The sequence below is a fragment of the Phyllobates terribilis genome, unplaced genomic scaffold, assembly GCF_046119375.1.
Source record: "Phyllobates terribilis strain yellow unplaced genomic scaffold, ASM4611937v1 Scaffold_8__6_contigs__length_399053987, whole genome shotgun sequence".
Taxonomy (NCBI): Eukaryota; Metazoa; Chordata; class Amphibia; order Anura; family Dendrobatidae; genus Phyllobates; species Phyllobates terribilis.
In genome coordinates this window covers 85,540,262-85,564,545 of record NW_027362768.1, presented here as the reverse complement: position 1 = coordinate 85,564,545, position 24,284 = coordinate 85,540,262, and the positions used below count along the sequence as shown (strand labels likewise).

Genomic DNA, 24,284 nt, shown 5'->3' with positions numbered 1-24,284 from the left:
AATTACACAATATAACCAGATTGTTAGAGATTATTCATAGATTTATTTAGATTTTTTTCCCACTAATATAATATAAGGTAATTGGCAGGTACGTTATAGGGATTTTTTTTCATATTTGAGTAGAGTCAAACGACCATTTTCTCCACATCGAAGTAAAACAGTCCAATTATTCTGATCAACTTTGATCAGATTTTGATCAGAGTCACATCAGTTTTTCTCAGACGTGGAGAAAAAAAAAATAGGTCCTCCACCTTCTCCATTTAGTCAGTCTCCGAAAATTGGACTGCACTCGGATGTCCTCTGATAGTGGTCCGATTTTTTTCACAAACCCATAGACTTGCAAATAATTAATAATCAATGGCAGAAAGAAGAGGATTAGATGGCAGGCAGCAAGCATTAGGGCGGCCAAAGAGGGTAAGTATTAGTTTTTTTTTGTTTTTTTTTACCATTTACCGACACAAAATTGCTTACCAAAATAGCAGCTGAAATTTTTTTTATTTGCTTTTTTCAAATCATGAATCGATTTGCAAAATGTTTGAATTCATGCGGAACTGAATCAAATTTGATTTTCCATGGATTGGTCTACTCATTTCTATAAAACATCCATCTTTATTAACAGTAAGAAGAACTTTAGAGTGATGGGACACAGAAGAAGACTCAAAAATGGTCCAGAATCAAGGGAGCAGCACTAAATGGAAGAGCGAAAAATTCCAGTGATAGGTCCTTTTAAAAAGTGAATCTTTGCGAATTGTCGCTTTACTTTTTGTAAAGGACACAGGGACACAAAAGTTGACTACTGGTGGAACTGATTCAAACTGATGTATTGTGTCATCTGACTCAGTCTGAGGAGAATACATTTCATCCATCACATTCAGTTTTTTCTAACAAATTACATGTAAGGAAAAACTCTGCAATGGTCTGTAAGTAGCTAATTGTCACCTACTAAGTAATATGCATGCGCTCTTCACACTGCCCGACCTTGGAGAGTACACATGTGAGGCCTGTGTCGCCCACTAATCCATGTTCTTTCGTAAATGACTTGTTTGCTGTCTTGCTCATGTATTTTCATGGCTGATCGGTTTCCAGAGATGTTTGCAAAGCAACAATTTCTTGCAGGATCTCCATATAGATCAGTGTGTGTATTCCTTGCAGTGATCGATACATCATTTGGACGGGCTCAGATGGCATTTGGAGACCCTTCGTACGCCAATCACACCAGAGACCATCTACTGCACACTCACCGACCTGATGCACAGCACTTTATCAATCACTCCTGTCCGCACCGGCAGGGTCACCTGTCAGCACTGATTACACAAACACAAGGCTAGTTCTTAGATTTATTTCACGTGCAGTGTTACATAGCGCATATATCATGTTAGCCAGATAGATCCAAAGAGAAATATTAATTAATATGCAGTACATCACCATTACATTCTGCCAGGAGACAGCAGAGACAGAGAAAACCCTCAGTAGTAAAACTGCTGCACCTCAATATTAGCTATATTTGTTTGATTATTTGGGTTGTATATTTGCCAATAAATGTTATTTGGGAAATTTGGTACTCAGTTACGTATCTCAATTGTGCTATGTCATACATTAGAAAACTATAGATGTTTTATTAAAAGGGTATTCCTATTTTGGATATTTAGGGCACATCCAAGCATGCATAGAGGTGAGTGGAGAGAGCCGCGCATGTGCAGGCACCTCTCAACTTTCAATGGCACAAGAAGGAGCCCCGATCTCAAGATGGATACAGTTCTCAGAGGTCTCAAAAACGTAGAGGGGAACCACAATACTCCAATGCAAATGGTGGATTCAACGGAACATCTTAATTATTACGTCAAAGAAACAAAAGCAACATTTCGACTCACATCTGAGTCTTCTCCCGCATTTATTGATATTCTGTGGATATGCCTCAAGTGTCCTAGATGAGAAGAGACGTGTTTGAGAAAGCTGTAGTGTTATGTCATTATAAGGGTGAATATCTCTTATCAGGCCATGTGCACATGTTCAGTATTTGGTCAGTATTTTACCTCAGTATTTGTAAGCCAATGCCAGGAGTGGGTGATAAATACAGAAGTGGTGACGAGTTTCTATTATACTTTTTTTCAGATTTTTCCTCTCCTGGTTTTGGTTTACAAATACTGAGGTAAAATATTGACCAAATAATGAACGTGTGAACGTGGCTTAACAGGCCATCTAAAATAATATGATTTCTCTTTCCTTTCTGATTCCTTATGTACAAAACTGAAGGAAATCAGTGGTGTGTGGAGGTACAGTATGGCTCCATACAACTCAAGCCATAATACTACCATATGCATTAGCCATAGCTTTAATGTGATAATAGATGACTTATGTCAGGCCTCACCAAGGAATAGGAAATAAGCAATGTTTGGAAAGAGAAGGATAAAACATAAAAAAAAATAAAAAAAACCCATAGACTCCGCACTGAGCAATGGACGGGTGGCGAGATAGTGCTTTTGTGATTCTTAATGATTACCTAGTAACAGGAAAACATAACACGGCAATGATTGTGGATCATCGATATCCTTCTCATTCCTCTCTGAGGCCTTTTTAGGTCTGCTTACAGAGACAGATATTTTGAGGGGAACATTTTGTTATCCAGGAAATAACCTGGCAATGTTTCTAAACCAAGAAGTGAGGCTTCAGAGAGGAACATGCTCGACTCTGGCTGCTACAATAGGAGACTGCAGTGTTTATAACGTCTCCGAGTTGTATCCAAGTACCTCAGAGGGACTCACGCATCAACTTGTATAATAGTGTGAGCTTGTATATCTGTACCCAAATGATAAAGGGAGTCTGCACATGATGGACTATAAATGATCCACGCTGGTTCCTTCTAGTCCCTGAAGAGCGGGCGCCTAACATTTTACTGCCGGCGCCTAATTTTAGATAATTATTATCATTGCTCTGTGAGCGCATCCTTTCCCTGGTTACTAAACAAACAGGCCCGACTCTTAAATCATCGCTTCAAAATGTCAAGTGTTGTATGTTGTCCCTATGACTCCTAATGTATGAAATATTAGAAATCCATTGAGTGATTTACAGAGAAAGAGGCAAACGTGTGACTGGTCACATTCTGCTGCCTGAAAATGAACTGAATATATCAAATAGACTGTGATGTATCGTCATGCTGATCTGATCCAAATGTGTGTAATCCATGGTAAGAGGTGAAGGCCGTCCATATTCATCAGCTCTGACTTGTCAGGCTTATAGAGATCCATTAATATTGGCATGTCACAATTAAAAGACATTTAAAATTGTCCTCTCCAGTTTTTTAGATATTTGCACCGAAATGCCCTTGTAGTAGGTGACATAATGCCCAGCTGTATGACATTTTTTGTATGTTTTCAGCATTGACAGCATTTATTCTCCATATTGATGTGCAGCTAGTGTTCTGGTCTAGATATATTATTAGAGGCCATCGTCTCTGTCAGTCCTGGTGGTCTAATCAATAAAATCCTTACATGATGCTTAAAAGCTCATCATTATCTTCATACAAGTGCACTATATATATACACACTTGTGTGTATAAAAGAGTTAAGCAAAGCGATAGAGCGGCTTCGATATATTACGTAGGAGACACCGTGTCTGCTCCATTGCTCTCTCTCTGTAAGTCCTTGTACCAGTAGTCCCTGCTACTGAATATTCCCACAGGTAAGGTATTAAAAATTGTGTAGGAGTAATGTTAAAGGGGTAATTCCATCTTAGGCCTCATTCAGACACCTGTGTAGTGCATACGTGTTGTATAAGTTTTTTTTCACGGATACAGCATGTACCCATTATAATCTATGGTGCTGTTCACATGTTAGTGTTTTTCACGGACCGTGTGTCCTGCAAAAACACTTGGAGACATGTCCATTTTTTTCCGGCAGCACAGATGACAAGGGCAATAGAAGTCCATAGGTCCATGCAAAACACATACAGCACATGGATGGCATCCTTGTGACAACTGTGTGCCATCCGTGTTTAACATTGCAAGGTATAGGAGAAGCTTTGCCATTTATTTATTTCTTTCTTTATCCATACCGGAAAAACACTGATGGTAAAAACGGACAACATTGATGACACTTGTACCATTTTTTCGTGTGAATTAAGCCTTAGAAAGTGATGGCAAATTGCTAGGGTGTAAATTTTCTGAGGTCTGACTTCTAGGAGAATAAAGGGGCAACAGTGCTGCTTCCCATTCACAGTTTTTCGCTGCACAATGCTATGCAGGGTCCTGAATGGAGCCGCACTACAATGGGTTGCTATGCATGCTGAAGTAGTGCTGAAGACACTTCATTTTCAGGACCAGAGGAGAGCTCAGAGGTCGCACTCCAAAAATCTTTAAGATGGAAGCAATATAGAAATATCCCTTTAATAATCTATGAGCCTCCATATTTACAAAGCAACATATAGAATCCAAAGAAATGAAAGGGTACATATAAAATATCCCACCATTTTGTGTATCCAGCACCAAGGCAACCCTACTTGTTTCTATAGTTACAGACCACAAACAAACCCCATGCGTAGCCTTATTCTGCCGTCATGTGCTACTCCACTCCCTCAGCTCGCCAACCTACAGACTCAACATTTTAGGTGGGGATTACATAAATCCCAATTACTTTCACCCCAGGTGTTCCAGGAAATCCAGAACTGTTGGCAAATATGAGGACAGTAGGAAAAGGAGCAGGTGATGGGGGTAACATATTACAATGTTGCTTCATTTGTGTTTTAGGTGTATTAAAGAAATGAAACTCTTATAAATGTAAGTATAAGTATACAGCCTTTATAAGAGGATGTTATAATTGTAATCTATCCCGTGGTTGACCCTTTTTTTAATGGTTGAAAAATCAGAGAAAAGCATTTTAGTGTCCACTTCAATGTCAAATGTATTACATAGAGTTTAGCCATACTTCATACTTCTTCATGGGTTTAATAAACCATACAATGGAAATGTTAAAAGGAACCCAACTGGTTACCATTAAGTTCTTGTAGGGCAAGTATCGACCCATCTTCCATAGCTCTACACCCTACTTAGTTTGTAGCCTACCAATACACCGGTGACCAGTAAATCACCAGCTCTTGTCTTCCACTCAATGCAATGGGATAATTTTCCACAATGGCTGAAGGGACAGGTGTCTCATGTTGGCTGACATGAGAGTAATCCTATCTATTTAGAGTTCAGCCATTTCCACATATCATCCATCATAAATCTCTTATTACTAGGCTTCTCATGTATTGTGATAGTCTACTGGACAAATAATACAAGGTCATCCAATAAAAAGTGCTTTACTCATTTTTTTGTAATTTTTTTTTGGTATGGTACAGGAACCTGGGTCGTCAGATATTGATATTTGATATCTATGACAACTTGCACAAAACATTAAATTGCCAGTTCTCCCACAAAGCAAGAATACAGCATATAACATATTGCAAAACATAAACCAGATAGAAGCGCACTGTCTCAATTTGCAGGTTATTGAGCTGTGCAGAAGTCCCATAAAATGATTCCAAGCAAAAGCATTAACATATTGGTTATATGTTCTGTTATTGCCAAGGTGTCCCACTTTATATTAGAAATCAGCTCCAATGGTCATTTCATTTATTGGACTATGAACCTTTACTAAGGAAGACGCAGACTACATATAATCGCTCTAGGCTTTGTTAGTTTGTATACACGCATTAAACCTTGATGATTTTATGTTCTACTTGTTAGTTTGTATCTAATTATTCTGTGTTGTCAGATTTGAAATTGTTACAGATTCCCTAAATCACTTCACATCTTGGCTTTATGTATATCTTCTCTCTAGTTTTGCTAGCCCTTCAATATGTTTTATGCAAACTTCATTCTTCCTGCTCTCTGATTGGACAATAAAAAAGTCTGTATATTGTAGATGTAGAGTTTTTTTGTACATGAAATACAATTTGGCACCTGGACTTAGACTGCAAAAGTCCCGTAAGTAAAAGTGAACTAAATTCAGCAAAGGTACAATGTTAATTTGATTAATGCAGATGATGACTACAATGTCTTCCACAGGCATCTTGAGTGGTAGAGCTGAAACCGGTGCACATGCAATGTGTTTGCCCTTGTGAGGGGAGTAGTGATGAGTGAGTGTACTCGTTTAACCCTTTTGCTGAGCATGCTCAGGTGCTTTTCGAGTATCTTCAGCGTGCTCGTATACTAAGTTTGAGTCCCTGCTTCTGGATGATTTATGACTGTTATTCAGCCTCAACACATGTGAGGATTTCCTAACAAACAGGCAATCTCTGCATGTGTTGAGGCTGACTAACAGCTATATATCATGCAGACGCAGGAACTTAATATACGAGCACGCCGAAGATACTCGGAAAGCACCCGAGCATGCTCGGCAAAAGGGTTAAGCAAGCACGCTCGCTCATCACTAGAGGGGAGATTAAACAATTTGGGTTTCTGCATGCACCAGTCTTGATCTGGATTGGCACATGCAAACACTCTGTGCATGCAAACACTCTGCGCATGCTCTATGTCAATGAACAGACTAGAGATGGGCTTAACAAAGATTTACCAGGGCAATTAGTCTGGAAATGCCCACAAGACACTTGATCCTTCATTTCCACGTAATTTAAGAGATTAAAAAAATTGATAGAGTATGTGCCACTACAAAATGATTGTTCAAACAAAGCACAGGCACTAGGTGCACCCTTGGCACTGCCAAACAGTTCAGTGTACTTCCTACCTGCTTGTTTTGCATCTCTCTCATCTCCCTCTAGCTTGGTTAACATCTCTGGCTTTACAGGAGCAAGAGGAGGCCAAAAATAGTTGGAAAATAGGTAGATGGGAAGGTGTACTGAATTGTTCGGTAACGTCAGATTATTTTTAAGGTCATAAATGTTGGCATAAATGGGTTAAGGGCATAAATCCTGTTACCAGTCCTTCATCAACAGTGGAGACTGCCATTTTTAGTCTGGACCAATATTTACTTTAATACAGCCTATCTATTCACTAAGAACTAGTGGCGCCACTGAATGACACAAAAAATGACTACCTACCTAGTACTCAAGTGTTTGATACTCTAACGTTAAAAAAAAAAATCATGATTGCCATTATGTGACATAAGTTTTATCAATTTTATTTAAGAAAAACTCAGAAATCAAAGACAAACAATGCACCTCCACATACTGATCCAGTCCTAGCAGAGAACTCTTACAACATCTAAAGGGAATGTATGCAGTTGCTTTTTTCCACCTCTACAAGATGACAATCTGAGCGGTATTTCCATAGTTTCCATATAAAGTAGTGTGTAAAACAATTATTCAGCCCATGTGCCTGCCTTACAGAGAGGATCCATCATGCACAGACTGTTCTCTGTGTAAACCTACCCAGGTTTAACACTTGACAGGACATCGTACATTTGTGTTCCATGATTCAGGAGATGACACTATGTATGGAGTGGGCGACTGACCAATCAGAGATACGGCCGCCTATCGAAAAATGTCCTGATTGTCTCAGGTTATTGGAATGAACTCTGGTCTTACGCCTCTATAGGGAAAGAAGTGTTTGATTTTGTGTTAGGGTTTTCATATCTTTATCTTATCCTTATAGGGCCTATTTCTTTATATTCACAACTTAGGGATATGTTCTGCTAACACTCAGGGCTTTGAGGTCATTGTACTTTTTACTTATGAGAGAAAAAATAGTTGCCAAATACAATAGTAAATTGCATCCTCTAGAAATTATTTCCATCTAAAAGAGTGAAAAGGTATTCTCTAAGCAAATTAGTATTTTTTTTGTGTTACAATCCCAAATTTTGAAATGTATACTGACCCGCCTGGAGTAGTCGTCATCCATCTAGCCCCATTTACATTCCCCGAAACTTTCAGACCCATCTTATCCCATAAGGCCCCTCTATCCTAAAAAGTCCATAAACCATTATACCTCATCTCCATATGAAATAATTTAGGTCATCCTGTACTTTTGAAACTACCCATTTCCTATTATACCTCTCTGTAAGCTTTTCACCCCATTCCCGGAACCTTACAACATGTCTCCTTCACAAATACTTATCCTGGGGCTGGGAATCCCATCCTACAGGCCCTATTTGGGTAAGTATTGCCTTCGGAAAATAACTTACTGTGACAGTCTCTGCAGGCCACTAGAATGTGCACATGCATTGTAAATACGCTTTTTGCAAAGTGTTGAATTAACAGATCTATTTTAATTAATGGAATATTATAAGGATTCATTACTGTGCATTTTAGTGTTTGGAAAATTGAAGTGTTCCTCATGGTCACAAATTAGTAAGGAATGTGCCTATGTACTCTATATTAAATAGGGTACTTTTAATGGCATCCAGCTGCCGTCAGAACTTCTGTTCCTCCTGCTTTACTAGAGGTCTACACAGGAGCTCTTTGAGATGTCTTTAAGGTGTAGACACCAAGAATCATGATCAGCATGAAGAGGGCATTCATCGGGAACACTCTGTCTCCTATGCTGGTCATGTTCTTGATGAGTTAGCATTAGCCTTGGCTCTAATCCAATGGTTATTTTGTGATCATTCTTAGTCGGATGGTACATATAAGGTGCTGCTCTGACTAAAAATAACCTCCGTTTTACTAACTCAGGACCTGTTGTGTAAACTTTGCTCTCAAATTAACTTGGGACATGTGGGCAATAGACGTAATAGACCAAAAGTCTTATATGTTGTTAAACGGCCTTCGTCTAGAGATGCTTTTTCTACAACTACTCACATTGTCCAAAACTTGTTAAATGAATTACATGGGAAAACTTTTTAATCAAATTTTTGTACTATTTCTAACTTGCAGAAGATGTGCAGAATCTCCACAGACTGTAAAACAATGGACAGATTGGCAACAACAGTCAAATTGAAAGGGCCCATTACAGAAAGCAACAGCAGAAACAACGGACCAGCAAACCGGAGGGTGAAACCCAAGGTATGCCGGGAATGCACTGCACAGCTCTAATACACTGCTACTTCACTAACTCCTGGTAGATCTCTGAGCGGATGAATCTTGGCAGTGAGTCCTTCTCCATTAGGGCAAAAATCTTCTTCTGGGCCAGGTCAAAGCTTGTGGATGATGGTTCCACCAGGTTCTTCACGGTCACAGCTTTGGTGAAGTGGTCAATATTAACCTGTCAAAATAATTAATAACATGTTTAGAAATGGGCCCTTAAAGTATATTTGCATACATTTTTATGTGTAACTTTCATATATTTGCATTTCTAATTCAGATCAAGTACTGTATACCTTGTCCTCAAAACCAGGAACTAAGAAATAGCAATATAGGTTTAAAGGGGATTTGTCAACAAATCTCACAATACAAGACCTGAATGTGCTGGTGTAATTATGTGTTTTATCTTGGTATTAAAATGAGCATTTCAGCCAACAGTCCAAGCCCCAATTCATTAAGACTGGCGTTTTGTACATTAGTCTTAATAGGGAGTGTGGAGACATAAGATGCACTGAATTCAGTAAGAGGTGCACACCACTTAAGGGGTTATCCGGTACTTTTTTTTATGGGGCCAAGAACTTATAGGCAGGTAGTTGCCTGTTTTGCCTGGTGCCAATCTATGCCGGGTCACAGTGTTCTCAATGGACCACTCCTGCCGAAGATTCTGCTGTTTCTGTTGACCACATGCCAACACAGCAGCCTTCCTCTTCTGGTCTGCTCAGTCAATGGGGCATCTCTGCCAATGTCATGTTGATTAACAACTGGCTTCCAGTTGACTAACTAGTGTGTGCTGGTTGTCAACCACCATGACATTGGAAAAGACGCCCCATCAACAGAGCAGAACAGAAAAGAAGAAGCTGCCCAGTCAACGTGACATCACCGGAAGCCGCAGAACTGTGACCACTCTGAACCGGCAGAGATTGGTGCTGGGCAGAACAGGCAGGTAGTTAACAACTACCTGCCTGTATGTCCATAGCCCCATAACAAAAAATTACAGAAGTCCCAGAAATCCCCTATAATGACTTTGGAGAATCTTATCAGTGGTGCATGCCTACATGCGCTTTTCCAGAATTGTTACTCTATTAATTCGAATATGGGCTAAAGGGGCCGTACCAGGTCGTGGTACATTTGACATGATTGAGGGTTTCACTATCTGAAATGTGTTGTTTTATCCACTACCATGGCATTTTAAACTCACTGACTGATGTGTTTCCTATTTGCACAAATGAAGAAGAATTTTGTGATTTCCGTGGAGCTGGATTATCTTTTTACTATACATTTGATTGAGCTGTGGAGTGCACTTCCGCAACTGATCACATACGGTTGCCGCTAGCCCCGGGAGCAGCTGATTGGTGGGGGTGCCACATGTCGCACGGTCAACAATATGATATTGATGTACTGTCTTAAGGATAGACATATAAATGTACTGGACAACTCCTTTAACTATAGATGAAATTATGCACTGTGATAAATAAGTTTAATAATACACTGTGTTCCAAATTATTATGCAAATAATATTTTCTCAGATTTTCCCAAATTACCTATATGAATTGCAGTCATTGTAATTTTCCAGTCAAATAACTATTAGAGTACAATTGAAAGGTTTTTATACAAACTGCCTATGATAACAGTATATTTTAAAAAAAATAAAAAACTCAAACTGCACTCAAAATGCATGTTCCAAATTATTATACACAGAAGAGTTTCAACCTTTTCATTTTAATAAAGAACAAAAAAATTGTCATTTTTGAAATTATAAGCATTAGCAGGTTATTACAAACTGAAATCAAACAGTTTTCAACTCAAAACTTTATTCTAGGTGATGTTACATTTGCACATAGGACTCCTTGTTCGAAAGGAGCTTCTGAACTCTCTCGACCATTGAATTTGTCAGATTTTGGATGGTTTCTGCTTCAATTGTTTTGCATGAGGACAGAATACCCTCCCAGAGCTGTTGCTTAGATGTGAACTGCCTCCCGCCATCATAGACACTCCTTTTGATGATGCTCCAGAGGTTCTCAATGGGGTTGAGGTCAGGGGAGCATGGGTGCCACACCATAAGTTTGTCTCCTTTTATGCCCATAGCAGCCAGAGATGCAGATGTGTTATGTGCAGCATGAGACGTGGCATTATCATGCATGAAAATTATCTTGCAGCGGAATGCACGGTTCTTCTTCTTGAACCATGGAAGGAAGTGCTGTTTGAGAAACTCCACATACATTATGGAGTTCATCTTTACCCCTTCAGGGATCCTAAAAGGGCCGACAATCTCTCTCCCCATGATTCCAGCCCAAAACATTACTCCACCTCCTCCTTGTTAGCGCCGTAGCCGTGTTTGCATGGGGTGTCCATCAACCAGCCATCCTCCACTCCATCCATCTGGACCATCGAGATCATTTCATGCATGATAATGCCCCGTCTCATGCTGCACATAACACATCTGCATCTCTGACTGCTATGGGCATAAAAGGGGACAAACTTATGGTGTGGCACCCATGCTCCCCTGACCTCAACCCCATTGAGAACCTCTGGAGCATCATCAAAAGGAGTGTCTATGATGGCGGGAGGCAGTTCACATCTAAGCAACAGCTCTGGGAGGGTATTCTGTCCTCATGCAAAACAATTAAAGCAGAAACCATCCAAAACCTGACAAATTCAATGGACGAGAGAGTTCAGAAGCTCCTTTCGAACAAGGGGTCCTATGTGCAAATGTAACATCACCTAGAATAAAGTTTTGAGTTGAAAACTGTTTGATTTCAGTTTGTAATAACCTGCTAATGCTTATAATTTCAAAAATGAATTTTTTTGTTTTTTATTAAAATGAAAAGGTTGAAAACTCTGCTGTGCATAATAATTTGGAACATGCATTTTGAGTGCAGTTTGAGTTTTTTATTTTTTTAAAAATATACTGTTATCATAGGCAGTTTGTACAAAAACCTTTCAATTGTACTCTAATAGTTATTTGACTGGAAAATTACAATGACTGCAATTCATATAGGTAATTTGAGAAAATCTGAGAAAATATTATTTGCATAATAATTTGGAACACAGTGTATAGTGAATTTACCTTTAGTTTTATTAAAATCCCAAAATATACTAATGATAGCGCATTAATTATAAAATCAGCTCTACGACAAGAGACAGAACGACTGTACAAACATTGCTGTTTATTACTTTTGTGCTCATAGGCTACAGGGACACATTGTGAAGGACATATCCTAAAGCAAATCTGTGTTACATTTTAAGCCTGCTTATTAAAGATTGATACCATACCGCTGAAGCTTCCATGCAAGAAAGGACAAACTTTAAGAACAGGAATAGGATTGGTGTAAACAAGTCATAATTTTATGGCCAATCTTTATGGTTTTCATGGTTACTGGGGTAAGAGTCATATTTTTTGTATGCATTTTATTATCCCTGGGGAGGGAATAGACTGGAAATAATGTGTAACTGTAATATTTTCCCACAAGAAGATTCCTATTTTTCATCAGGAGTGCAGCTCTGGAGATTTTCTACATAATATTCAGGAAATGTATAAACACTAATTGAAAAGGTTATGGTTATTAGCAGAATGATTGTACTTATTCCCAGAAGCGATCTGTACAATGGAGAGGGAAACTAGGGGAATTTATTTACACCCAAGTTCACCTCATTTTGTCTCCTCCCAGACTACTTTGTTTCAGTTTATAGTCTCTGTCCAATTTATAGGCTAGAATGTAAATGACAGGCTTAAGCCTGCAAACTAGTGATGAGCGAGCACTAAAATGCTCGAGTACTCGTTGCTCGGGTCGAGCAAATTGGAATACTCGGAGCAATGAGCCCAATGTAAGTCTATGGGAAACTCAAGCATTTTTCAGACGGCTCCCCCGGCGGTCTGCAGAGGGCCTAAAAATTGCCCAAATCGATGGGAACAGTGCTCAAATGACATGGGAACAGCATGGGGAAGACCCCTGGAAGCATCTCTGACTCCCAGATCACTGCTGTCAGCAACGTGATCAGAGTATTACACCACTTTTACGGACTCACAATAAAACATACAAAAACAAAACCAAAATGGATTTTCCTGGGAAATATGTTAAGAAACATCCTTTCCAGGGTAATGACTTGTATATAAGGCAAAATAAATAACCAAAAACAAAAATACTCCTCCACAACTTGGGCTATGTTCACACGTAGCGTTTTTGCACTTTTGAATTGCTTTCAACCAAGACAAATGCATTCACCGGGAAATGTCATTTTAACATTTTACAACCTCATCTGGCCATGTGGTGTGTGACACATCATCAGACACATGCATACAGTGCTGAAAAGACATGGGAACAACATGGGGAAGACCTCTGGAAGCATCTCTGACTCCCAGGTCACTGCCTAAAAGTGTGCCCATCATAAGTGATCCTTGGTGCATGTGAAGATGCCTCCCGCCATGCACCTGTCATTGCAGACTTGCAACAATCACCGTCCACGTCCTTGTCTCACTGCAGTGTTCAGTTGTCCCTACCCCATTCCTTGGAATGCAAGTGCAAGTATACAGGCAGCCACCCACCCACCCACAGGCTGCAATACTATACTGCCAAATTTTTGACAGCTGCTTGCACTTGAAATGTGGCCTTTTAGGCTCGTGGAGGCGGAAGCTTTTCACAACCTCATCCCAGCGGTGGCTGAGTGTCCATACTCGGTCCCCAGCCGCCACTATATTTCCCGGTATAGCCTCCGCCTTCCACAAGCACGGGTCCCACAACATTACCCGTACCCTCCCCAGTGCCCTTACTGGGAAGGACCGCCTAACCACAAACACGTGGACAGGTGAATGTGGCCAGGGACGGTACAGAGCCAGTCCACAACTTTTTTGGCTGAGAGTTGTATTTAGCTGGGTGAAAGGACTGGCATAGAGAGAAACCATATCTACCCTGTGTGTCATTTCTCCCAGGAAGTCCTCTAAAGCTGCTTGCACTTGAAATGTGTCTTGAACATTACTGCTGCTACTTTTCTGTGGGAATTTGCTTGCCTCCTACCAGCCTGGAATATTTCCAGCAAACTATGGTACGACGCCATGGTATTAGCACTTCCCCCAGTACCAGTAGCGAAGCCATACCCAATTTCCTTCTCAGGAATTTTATTTGGTACACTCAGTGGCTGCCCAAATACATTTTCTCACAAAGGAGCTGAAGATAGAGTGGCAGTAGGTGCAAGTTTCTCCAGCCTGTTAGATATTAGAGGGTGAATGGCAGCACATTGGATCAGTTGTTAGCACTGAAGCCTTGCAGCGCTGAGATCCTGGGTTCAACATCTGCAAGGACTTTGTATGTTCTCCCCATGTTTGCATGTGTTTCCTCCTCAGTAAAAAAGCAGCCATAGCGTGTCCGAGAACTTTCCCACACACTTTTCTTAGCCTGGACTGCTTCTCAGCAGGGTTGGATGGTCTCACCAGAGAATCCTCTGGTGTGCCTTGGCTTCTACCTCAGGAGAGTTCATGATAGCGCTAACTTTGCAGCTGCTATGGGGCTCTTGAGCGGGTAAGAAAGTTTAGCCCTCAGAATCAAATCCTCTGGTGGGCACAATATTTTTCAATCTGAAACAGCTTCTCAGTGGGAGTTGTATTTCACCACAGCAATATTCTTTAGCTCGGTGAAATGACTGGCATAGAGGGAAACGTATCTACCCCGGCTGTCATTTCTCCGTTACCAGGTTCCGCCCATTGTCACACATGACCATGCCTAGCTGCATGTTCAGCAGTGAGAGGCGCAGATCAGGCTGTTTTGTTACAGCTTTCAACAACTCTGCAGCGCTGGGCGGTTTGTCAATTAATTATTAAGCATGTTATCTTCAGCACAGCTTGTTGCTGCTTGGCCAAGGCAGTGATGCAGTGCTGTCAGCTTGTGACTGATGTAGTCATTTCGGAGATGGATGAGGAGGTGCATGAGCTGAACAATGTGATTACATTGAGGTTAAATTGGTGACGCTGTTTTTTATACTAAAGAAAGATCCTATTGTTTTGTTTTTTTCACATTATTTTTTAAGACAAATGCATTCACCGGGAAATGTCATTTTAACATTTTACAACCTTATCTGGCAATGTGGTGTGCGACACATCATCAGACACATCCTTTTTTATTTATGATGGAGGGACTCTGAAAGTCATAAAGCCTATTTTTACAGGGACATCAGACAGCCCTTACTATTCTTAAAAGGCCAGCAGTCGGCCGTAGCTATTGTTAGAGAACCATCAGCCGGCTATGCTTTGTTGTTCCCATTATTAACAAGTGGGTCTCCTATACTGTTATTGCGTATCCAGTGACTGCAAGGGCTGCCAAAAATTTGGACGCAACCCAATACCCATTTATAGTGGTAATGCCCATGCTGTGACTCCAACGGCTGACCAATTTTAGGAAAAACCCCACTAAGAATTTAAAGACACATAGAGCAGGGCCACAGTAACAAGGTACGACATGTTCCCATTAGAAAGGAGAGGGTCTGCTATACAGTTATAGGGTATGCAGTGAGTCCAACGGCTGACCAATTTTAGGAAAAACCTCACTAAGAATTTAAAGACACACAGAGCAGAGCCACAGTAATGACAAATTCCCATTAGAAAGGAGAGAGCTTCCCATAGTGTTGGCCTATGCAGTGAATGCAAGGGCTGCCAAAAATTTGGAGGCACTTCAATACCCCTCGGAAGAGACGTGGAGGAAGGCCTCATAAAAAAATGTTCCCATTAGAAAGGAGCGGGCCTCCTATACTTGTAATGCCCATGCACTAAGTGTATGGGCTGACAAACATTTACCCCTGGGGGGTATACATGAACATACTGTATAAAGAAAAATTTTCACGGGCATCATAAACACCCTTTAAAAAAATTATGTGGGTGTTGCATCACGGACCACGGTCACCCTGGTGATATGGTGTTGGAGGATGAGGAGAAGGAGGAGGACAAGAGCAAATAGACAAAATCAGGAAGCGTATACTCATGTGTGGGTTGTGAAAAGGTGCATGGGAATACACCTCCCAAGAAAAGACACTGGGTTTGAGTTTATGTTATGCAGCTATCATTTGGTGGTGTTGAGAAGTCTGGCCCAATCCAGCCCTTGTTCATTTTTATAAGAGTCAGCCTGTCAGCATTTTCAGTTGACAGGTGGATGCGCTTATCAGTTATAATTCCACCAGCGGCACTAAAAACCCGCTTTGATAAAACGCTGGCGCCAGTTCATTCCACGTATCCAGCTTGGATACCCAATAATTATAAGGCACAGAGGAATCACGGAGGACGTTGGTAAGGTCGGCAAGGTACTCCCTCAGCATCTTCCCAAACTTTGCACTCCTTGTGAGAGCACCCAGCGCCTCAGGGCCTGTGCGATGGAAGGGTCTGAGAAAACTTTCCCAGAACTTTGACAGTGTTCCCCTGCCTCTGCTGGATTGAAGTTGTGTCTCTCTCACCTGTACTCCTTGGTTGTCCAACAAAGTGTGCCCTCTGCCGCCAGCGTTTTCAGATGGGAATTTTTTTAATAGTTCCGCAACAAGGGCCTTCTGGTACTGCCCCATTTTTGTAGACCTGTCCGCCTCAGGAATAAGAGATAGAAAGTTCTCCTTGTAGCATGGGTCTAGAAGTGTCACCAACCAGTAATGACTGTCACCCAAAATTTTGAGAACGCGAGGGTCATGGGAAAGGCAGCGTAACATAAACTCAGCCATGCGTGCCAGACTACTAACAGGCAAGACTTCCATGTCCTCACCAAGAGGATGATTGACCATGCTCTCCTCCTCCTCCTCTCTGTCCTCTGGCCATCCACACTGAACAGACGGTATGACAGCTGTGCAGGTAGTACCGTCTATAGTGCATGAAACTAGCTCCTGTCCTTCCTCCTCCTCCTCCTCTTCCTCATTGTCACCCAATCCACCTTGGGATGAGATGAGACTTGGCTGTGTGTAATCACCATGTATGGTTCCTTGCTCCATCTCATCGTGCTCCACCTGCAATGCATCCTCTTTGATTGTGAGCAGACAGCGTTTCAGAAGACAGAGAAGCGGGATGGTGACGCTAATTATGGCGTCATCGCCGCTCACCGTCTTGGTGGAGTCCTCAAAGTTTTGGAGGATGGTACATATGTCTGACATCCATGTCCACTCCTGAGGTCTTATGTGTGGAGTCTGAACTGAATACCGATGGCCTTGTTGATGCTGGTACTCAACAACTGCCCTCTTCTGCACACAAAACCTTCCCAACATCTGCAGTGTAGAGTTCCAACGCGTGGGGACATCACACACCAGTCTGTGAGCCGGAAGCTGCAAACGCTGCTGAAACACTGCAAGGGCGGCGGAAGCTGTAACTGACTTTCTAAAATGGGCACACAGGCGGCGTACTTTAACAAGCAGGTCCGGCAGCTCCGGGTAGGATTTGAGAAACCGCTGAACCATGAGGTTAAGCATATGGGCCAGGCATGGTACGTGTGTGAGCTCGCCTCGCCTCAGAGCCGCCACCAGGTTCCGGCCATTGTCACACACGACCATGCCTGGCTGTAGGTTCAGTGGTGTGAGCCACAGATCTGCCTGCTCTTTCAGAGCTGTCCACAACTCTTCAGCATTGTGCGGTTTTTCACCTAAGCATATTAGCTTCAGCACAGCCTGTTGCCGCTTGGCCGAGGCAGTGCAGCAGTGCTTCCAGCTTGTGACTGATGTGGTAATTTTGGAGATCGAGGCTGAAGAGGAGGAGGAGGCTGAGGAGGATGATGTGCAGGAGCTGTAGACCGTGGGGGCAACCCTGATTGACCTAGGGCCCTCAATCCTTGGCGTCGGGAGGACGTGTTCCGTCCCAAGGTCCGACTGGTCCCGGGTTCCACTATGTTAACCCAGTGTGCCTTCAGCGAGATGTACCATCCCTGCCCACAAGCACTTGTCCACGTGTCCATGGTTAGGTGGACTTTCCCGGTAACTGCGTTGTTGAGAGCACGGCTAATGTTTTGGGACACATGCTTGTGTAATGCGGTGACGGCACACCGGGAGAAATAGTGGTGGCTGGGGACCGAGTACCAAGGGATGGCCGCCGTCATCAGATTGCGGAATGCTTCCATCTCCATGAGCCTAAAAGGCAACATTTAGAGCGCAAGCAGTTGTGAAATGTGAGAATTTAGTAGTGTGGCCTGTGGGACGTTGGCTGCATATTTGCGCTTGTGTTCCAAGGACTAGGGTATGGACAACTGAACGCTGCACTGGGACAAGGACATGGACGTGCTTCCTGATGCTGCTACTCGAGAGTGTGCAATGACAGGTGCAGGGCAGGAGGCGTCTTCGCATGCACCATGGACAGGGGATTGGCTTGCATGCACAACAGTGGAAGAAGCAATGGTGCCACCTGGAGACACTGCTCCTGGACCCTGGAGTTCGGCCCACAAAGTCAGGTGCTTTGCTGCCATGTGCCTGATCATGCTGGTGGTGGTCAGGCTGGTCTTTTTGCCACCCCTGCTGATGCTGGCCTGGCAGGTGGTGCAAATGGCCTTTTTGGGGTTATCGGCAGAGTCTTTAAAAAACAACCAGACTCGGGAAGACCTAACAGTTGTACTGGCAACTTCCTTCGTGTTGGTGTTACGGGGAACGGTTGCCTGCCTTCTGTCTGTGGCCACCACACTGCTTCATCCTGCCTGTTGGGGTGCTCTGTCTCCCTCCCCCTGTATGCTGCTCTCCTCGCTCTGCATGTCCTCCTGCCAGGTTGGGTCAGTTACTGTATCATCCACCACCTCGTCTTCCACTTCCGCACCCTGGTCCTTCTCCTGACATTCTGGCAATTGTTTCTCATGATGCCGCCTTCATGTGACCGTGGCTGCTCAAATATTTGGGCATCGCTACATGCGATCTCCTCTTGCTCCACTTCAAGTGGACCGGGCGAGAGGCCCGAATCTATAAATGGAAAAGTGAACAGCTCTTCAGAGTGTCTAAGTGTGGGATCAGTTGTCTCTGGGTACTCGGAATGGTGGGAGGAAGGAGGATCGGGGTGAGGAATTTGCAGTCCAGACTCACGGCTACTGAGACTTGACCGTGTGGAAGACAGGGTGGTGGTGGTGGTGGTGGCTAAGTGACTGGAAGCATTATCCGCTATCCAACCAACAACCTTTTGATACTGCTCTGGGTTCAATAGTGGTGTGCTGCAGTCCCCTAGAAATTGGGACAGGAAGGTCAGGCGAAAAGATGTGGGTGTTTGTTGTGGCACAATTTCGGCTTGCCAACGGCCTTGTCCTCGGCCTCTGCATGCACCATTACCATCACGTCCAGTTCCCCGTCCCTTGCCACGTGCCTTGCCCATTTTAAATGGAGGACAGTATCTTCCACGCTCACTACAAATGACTGAGTTTGGAGCGAACTTATATGTGATCCGTGTGACGGAGAAAACAGAGTTTTAAACACCTGGCCTGCAGGTGAGTAGTTTGAACAGCAAACTGCGGTGAATTGCTTCAATGACACGCTAAAGGAAATTTTTAATGGAGGCCAGAATTGGCAGTATTTTCTGACAACGTATATGTGATCCGTTTGACGGGGAAAACACAGTTTTAAATACCTGGCCTGCAGGTGAGTAGTTTGAACAGCAAACTGCGGTGAATGGCTTCAATGACACAGTAAAGGAAATTTTTAATGGAGGCCAGAAATGGCAGTATTTTCTGACAACGTATATGTGATCCGTTTGACGGAGAAAACACAGTTTTAAATAGCTGGATTTCTAGCGCTCTAATATGGAAAGGACCTGGCTGTATTCTGCAGTGCCAACAAGCAAATGGCGCAGAAAAAATGGTGTTCTCTGGATTGCTTTTTAAGCAAATAATGAGGATTAAGATCCAAAGAAAAGTATTCCTAGCCTCTGAGACCTGGGCCTCTGTATAGAAATATCTGCAGTCTGCTATATACACTGCCTGCCTATACACCCTGCCTGCCTAATATCTCTGCAGATATATTAGTCCTCAGAAGGACTGTTTGCTAAGATGGATATGTGTAATGTACGTTTTTTCTCCCTACACTACCTAATACACAAGCAAATCTGTCCCTGACGCAGCAGCACCTCTCCCAAAACAAGCAAATGGCGCAGAAAAAATGGTGTTCTCTGGATTGCTTTTTAAGCAAATAATGAGGATTAAGATACAAAGAAAAGTATTCCTGGCCCCTGAGACCTGGGCCTTTGTATAGAAATATCTAACAGCAGCAGAAGGCAGAATTGGAATGGCGCCTCTTGTGCTATATGCACTGCAGTCTGCTATACACACTGCCTGCCTATACACCCTGCCTGCCTGATATCTCTGCAGATGGATTAGTCCTCAGAAGGACTGTTTGTTAAGATGGATATGTGTAATGTACGGTTTTTCTCCCTACACTACCTAATACATGATCAAATCTCTCCCTGACACAGCAGCAGCTCTTCCTACACTGTCTGATCCGGAGTGACTGTTACGAGCATGGCGGCGCCAGGTCTGATATAGACCTGATGACGCTGTGCGGCCAGCCAATCACTGTAATGCCCACAACCAACATGGCTACGGCATTATAGTGCATGGCAGGCAATCCCTGCATGTTCATTGGCTCTCTAAAGAGCGCCAAACATGCAGGGAGGGGACCCGAGTTCCCGTCCGAGCAACCCGGAAATACTCGTCGAGCGCCGAGCATCTCGAGCAGTGAGATGCTTGGGCGAGCACCGAGCAGTAGCGGGCATGCTCGCTCATCACTACTGCTAACAGGAGCACAGGCAATTGTAAGAAAATTGCCTGTTAATGCTAGTAGGAACAGTGCTATAGCTTTAGGGGTTGCAGTGATCGCAATTTTGTCTGGATCCCTCTGGTCACAAGTTCTGACATCAAGCACACTGTCATGGTGGCTCTGTTGGCCAACACACTTCTGACCCACCCATGTTCAGTTTGACTGACACCAAGTAGCGCAGTCCTGTGCATCAGCCAGCACTGGTCAAGGCAGTTGCAGATATGTTAGGGTCACACGAATGATTTTCTGTCATCCTAGAAAATCAGTCCAATTATGCTAATCACACTCTGATCAAAGTTTGATGAGTGTGATCCGATTTTCTCGAATGTGGAGAAAAAAAAGTTCTTCATTTTCTACATGCAGTGTGTCCGTGAAAACTGAACCGCACTCAGATGACATTCAATGTTTTCCATGGACCCATAGATATGAATGGCCGAGTGCCAATTATTGGAGGCAACTCGGGCATGTTGCAATTTTTTCCATGGACTGGATCAGTCTGAGAAAAAAAATTGGGCATGTGCGCTGCCTCATTGAATAGTATGGGGATGAGTGATATTCATTAAAGCGACGGATAGCACTTGTCCCATTATTACGGTCATCTGTACGAGCCCTTATACAGTGGGGGTGGGGATGCCAAAGAGGCCAACAATAATGCTTTCTGCATTGCCCATGGTTTATGGATACAGATTTAAAAAAAAAACAACACAGGATAAAAACAAAATGAGCAAATACCCTCTAGTAAGTACATAAATAATTAGTAATAGTGCATGTAAATAACATGGATATAGACTTAGCTGCAATTAATTGAATTTTTGATCTGGTCTAAGAGAAACCTAGCTGCAACTCTGCAAATGCCCATAAACCTTTAAGCACACCTTTGAAAAAGGATGATTTAAAGTGAACCTGACAGCAAGATCGACACCTAGAAACTGATAACAGTTTTAATCGTGATTACAGGCAACCTCAAAAATGTTCAAAAATTGTTCTCTACATATTCTGGTGAATAGGACTAGGTACCTGCTATGCGCGAACCAGTCCTGCACCATCTCCCCACATACTAAGGTGTAACTGAGATCCTTGACCCACCCTTAGACTGTCCTCACGGAGCTTTGAATCCCATGGCTGCATGTGAACACTGCAATTTAGGGCATGTGCAGTGGATCTTTGCCTATGTGCCAAAGGCTTGCTGTCACAATGCGCAAGGTTCGAAAGTCTATCAGATACTCTCCAGAAGAAGTGTGCATATCATATGATCCGTATTGTGCCCACGCTAATGGGGGAGAAGCGCACATCTAACAGACATCCAGGGCATGTGCAGTGAGACTGCAAGTCTCTTGCATACTGGGCTCATGAAGACAAGCGTATAAATCAGACGTGCGTAATTCGATTTGTAATCAGACAGCACACTATCTCATGTTATTCAAAAGGACTGTTCAGAGGAACGATTTTTTTCTTAGTCCAAGTGTCCATGAGAAAAAAAAATCGCAGCATGCACTACTTTCTGCCGAGTCTCAGATGAGACTCCCACATTGAAATCTATGGGTGCGAGAAGCGAGAAAAAAAATCAGATCCCACATGGAACATCAGAGTGGCATCCGATTTTTATGGATAGATTTCTATTGTAAACCTAGGAAACTGTATGTGATCATGTACATATATTAATGTAGTTGTATGAAAACGGATCACATACAGAATCTTGCACACGGATGTCACACGGGCAAAAAAACTGACACACAGATGGCACATAGATGAAAATTGGAAAAAAATTGTCTGAGTTTTCCTAACTGTCTACAGGCGCCCATAAGCAGAGATCGACAGCAAATGCCCCAAGTCACATCGTTCACATGTAGCAGTCAGACTCAAAGCTTGAGAAGGACAGTGTAAGGGTGGATCAGGGGCATGCTATGAGCAGATAGGGCAGGACTAGTCTGCATGTAGCAGTCATCTCTTGGACAAGTCGTATTCACAAGAATATGCGGAGAAGGATGTCTGAAAAACTGTGAACCTGATGCATACAATGGGGTTGCCTGTAATCACCATTAAAAGACAGATGTAACCATGTAATTAGTTTCTAGGTATCTATCCTGATGTTAAGTTCCCTTTAACTAGTTACAAAATATTTTCCAGTTATGGTGTATGTGATCCCGATTTGTTTCTTTTGTGCAGTAACCAAATATGACAATGTCCAGTCCCAGATATTAAATCTGCAGAAATCAGATCGATCCTCGGGTGTGATTGACACAAATGAGAACAATTTTCAATTTTAACCTAAAATGTAGCTTATTGTTTCAAAGATTTAAATGATAACTTTAATCATACAACCTATTCATGTAATACTCATACTGTACTAGTGTCACGCCAGGGCAGGGAATTGCAACATGAGTAAGTTGGTAAAGGAAAGCCATGACAATAGGGAGAGGTGACCCCTCAACACTCACCTTATGCTGAACCCTACACTCCCTATCACTCTAGACGGGTCCTTCCCCCCATGTGCCATCATGTGCGTAAGCCCTGACTGACCCCACACCTTGCCCTGGCTAGTGGGCACGACAGGAATACACTGGTCTTACTACTATGGTAAAGACAACACAGGGAGACAGGGGAAACACACAAACAAATGGAAATCCACAAGCTTCAAAGAAGCACAACAGTTTCTCCAAGAACACCTTCTCCAGAGTAGTCAGGAACAGAATAGTAATTCTATACCTGGCATGGGAGAAAGCCAGGAGCAGGTTTAAAGGGGCAGTTCCAACAAGAAGCTGCTGACACAAGAGCCAATAGAAAAACTCAGCAGAGTTACAACAAAGAACTCTTAACCCCTTCCATACCACAAGGAACCATAAACCTGTTTAACTCATGAATGTAGATTTCAAAGAAGACTTGTGCTCAGTTAATCGCTGAGATCTTCTAATCCCAGACACACTACAGGTCCCAGCAGAGTGCAGCATATTTGTGACAACTATTTCCCATTACTTTCTTTGCGGGTCAGTTAGGCCAAGTTTTGCCCAATATTCAGAGTAGGGAAATGGTAACTCATGGTATAAGTGATGGATAAGAAAGGGAATGTGAAGCACATCTTTAAAAAGAAGGAAATATTTCTGAATTAGCAAGTACCGTATTTTTCGGACTATAAGACACACTTTTTTCCTCCAAAATTTTGGAGGAAAATGGGGGGTGCATCTTATAGTCCGAATGTTGGGGGGGAGGGGGTATATATACACTGCTCAAAAAAATAAAGGGAACACTTAAACAACAGAATATAATTCCAAGTAAATCAAACTTCTGTGAAATCAAACTGTCCACTTAGGAAGCAACACTGATTGACAATCAATTTCACATGCTGTTGTGCAAATGGAATAGACAATAGATGGAAATTATTGGCAATTATCAAGATACCCTCAATAAAGGAGTATTTCTGCAAGTGGGGACCACAGACCACATCTCAGTACCAATTCTTTCTGGCTGATGTTTTGGTCACTTTTGAATGTTGGTTGTGCTTTCACACTTGTGGTAGCATGAGACGGACTCTACAACCCACAGAAGTTGCTCAGGTAATGCAGCTCATCCAGGATGGCACATCAATGCGAGCTTTGGCAAGAAGGTTT

General features: G+C 42.6%; 1 protein-coding gene across 1 annotated transcript in view; it reads right to left on the bottom strand.

Annotated features, from left to right (window-relative positions):
- Positions 1 to 1,325: 1,325 nt before the first annotated feature.
- The window catches only part of RGS5 (regulator of G protein signaling 5), a 193,960-nt gene continuing 171,001 nt past the window's right edge, over positions 1,326 to 24,284 (bottom strand). The window contains exon 5 of the mRNA XM_073643078.1: positions 1,326 to 9,136. Within this exon, the coding sequence (XP_073499179.1) occupies positions 8,975 to 9,136 (162 nt within the window). The 3' untranslated portion in view covers positions 1,326 to 8,974. The remainder of the gene's footprint in view (positions 9,137 to 24,284) is intronic.